Genomic DNA, 1681 nt, shown 5'->3' with positions numbered 1-1681 from the left:
CGGCCGGGCCCTGGCCCCACCGCCCGCCTCGCGGGAGCCCTGCTGGCCGTGCCTGCTTAAAACTGGGTTTCAAGTAGGTTTTGAATCGATTCAACAAGAAGACCTGGCACAGCTACGTTCTTGCGTCCTTTGAGTCAGTCACTGATGCTGGCGAGCGCTGAGACCGGGACAAGAAAAATTCAGCCCCGAGCAAAGAAGTGGTGCCCGGCGGGAAGACACCACGGATCACGTACCACCGCGGCCGAAATCAGCACCCACAGGCTTTTGCCAGCTCCTGGGCCAGAATCACCCCTCCAGCCCCTCCTGCCTGGGCTAGAAACAGTGGAGGACGCCGGACGCCTGGTCTCCCCCGCGGCCCCCTGGTTTGCTCAGCCCCGGTGCTCAGGTGCCCACGGCTGGCAGCGTCATGCTCCGCTTACCTCCCTGGTGCCAAGGGGTGGGTGGGAGGCCCACTCGCCAGCCGCCTGCCACGGCTCCGCCTGCCACGGCTCCGCCTGCCACGGCCCAGCTCTCCCACCGCTCTGCCGCGCCGCCCCCGCCTGCACGCCCCGCCTGGCTGGGCCCCCTCAGTCACCACACGGGAAGGGCTGGCCTGGGCACTTGCCGTATCTGGACGCGTAGTCTGGTCTGGGCACCAAGATGATTTTTTGGTAAAACTTGCAAAAAGACTGCAGCTCGGCGTCGAAGGGACGCCGCGTGGTGCCCACGATCAGGATCCTGTCGTCTGGCCTCAGGAGCTTCAGGACCTTGGGGAGCTGCTTCTTCAGGCGTTTGGGTTCAAGCTGGCGGGAAGGGAGAGAGGGAAGCTGAGTTCGCCTCTGCAGAGGCGTTGGAGACACGGAAGTCCCCTCTCCAGCGCTGGGCAGCGTGCCGGGCCCTCGGCCCCGGCGTAAGAGTGGCCCAGGCCCCCTGGATTTCCCAGCGCGGGGCAGGCGCGTGACTGACACTTCTGCTCCAGAGGCTCTGGAGCTCGGGCCTGGGAAGGAGAGCGGCGGGAAGCACCTGACGGAACAGTCTAGCACCTTAGCCCCGACGGCCTGCGGGGCGGGAGGGAAGCTGGCGGCGTCCCGGGTGCCGCCTTGAAGGCGACCGGCTGTGCTTGCCGCCTGCCTGAGCGGGGAGGGCCGCGCCTCGGACGTGGGCCTGGAACCCTGTTACGTGAGCCGGCAGCTTCTCTCTGAAGCGTGGGGAGGCCCGAACCTACAGTATTCGGCGCCACCCCGCACTAATGAGGGGCCGAGGACTCAGCCCTCGGGCTCAGGGGCGGCCCGCTGCCACGGCAACGCACCTGTTTCCGTGAGCCTGGCAGAGCCCAGGAAGCGTGGGGGGGCCGAGGCGGGGGCCGGCGAGACACCCCTCCACTGTCTCGGCGGTGTTTGCTCTCCGGTCTCAGGGGCAGTGAGCACACTGGACTTGCTGCCTGAGCCGGCGAGATCCCAGGCCGCGCCTGGTGGGCGGCGTGGGCGGCGTGGGCCGGACACGGCCGGCGCCACCCAGGGAGGGGCGGGCTGTCCACCGGCCCCAGCAGGGAACAGAAGCGCCAGGGCGTGGAGCCACGCCAGCGGGCAGGGGCCTGAGGCGACCGGAGTCGGGGAGGCACAGCAGAGGGGCAAGGGGCCCCTTGGGGCACCCGGAGCGCGTGTGGGCGTGGGGACCCCCGTGGGGGCCCTCGGCGTGCAGC

General features: G+C 69.1%; 1 protein-coding gene across 1 annotated transcript in view; it reads right to left on the bottom strand.

Moving 5' to 3' along the window:
* IQCA1 (IQ motif containing with AAA domain 1) overlaps positions 1–1681 on the bottom strand; it is a 98407-nt gene that overhangs the window by 6130 nt on the left and 90596 nt on the right. Inside the window, exon 15 of the mRNA XM_012725163.1 lies at positions 605–782. Within this exon, the coding sequence (XP_012580617.1) occupies positions 605–782 (178 nt within the window). The remainder of the gene's footprint in view (positions 1–604; positions 783–1681) is intronic.

This window comes from Condylura cristata, unplaced genomic scaffold (genome assembly GCF_000260355.1).
Source record: "Condylura cristata isolate star-nosed mole 26May11 unplaced genomic scaffold, ConCri1.0 scaffold00002, whole genome shotgun sequence".
Taxonomy (NCBI): domain Eukaryota; kingdom Metazoa; phylum Chordata; class Mammalia; order Eulipotyphla; family Talpidae; genus Condylura; species Condylura cristata.
The sequence above is the reverse complement of the archived record's forward strand: the minus strand, read 5'-3'. Positions and strand labels throughout refer to the sequence as shown.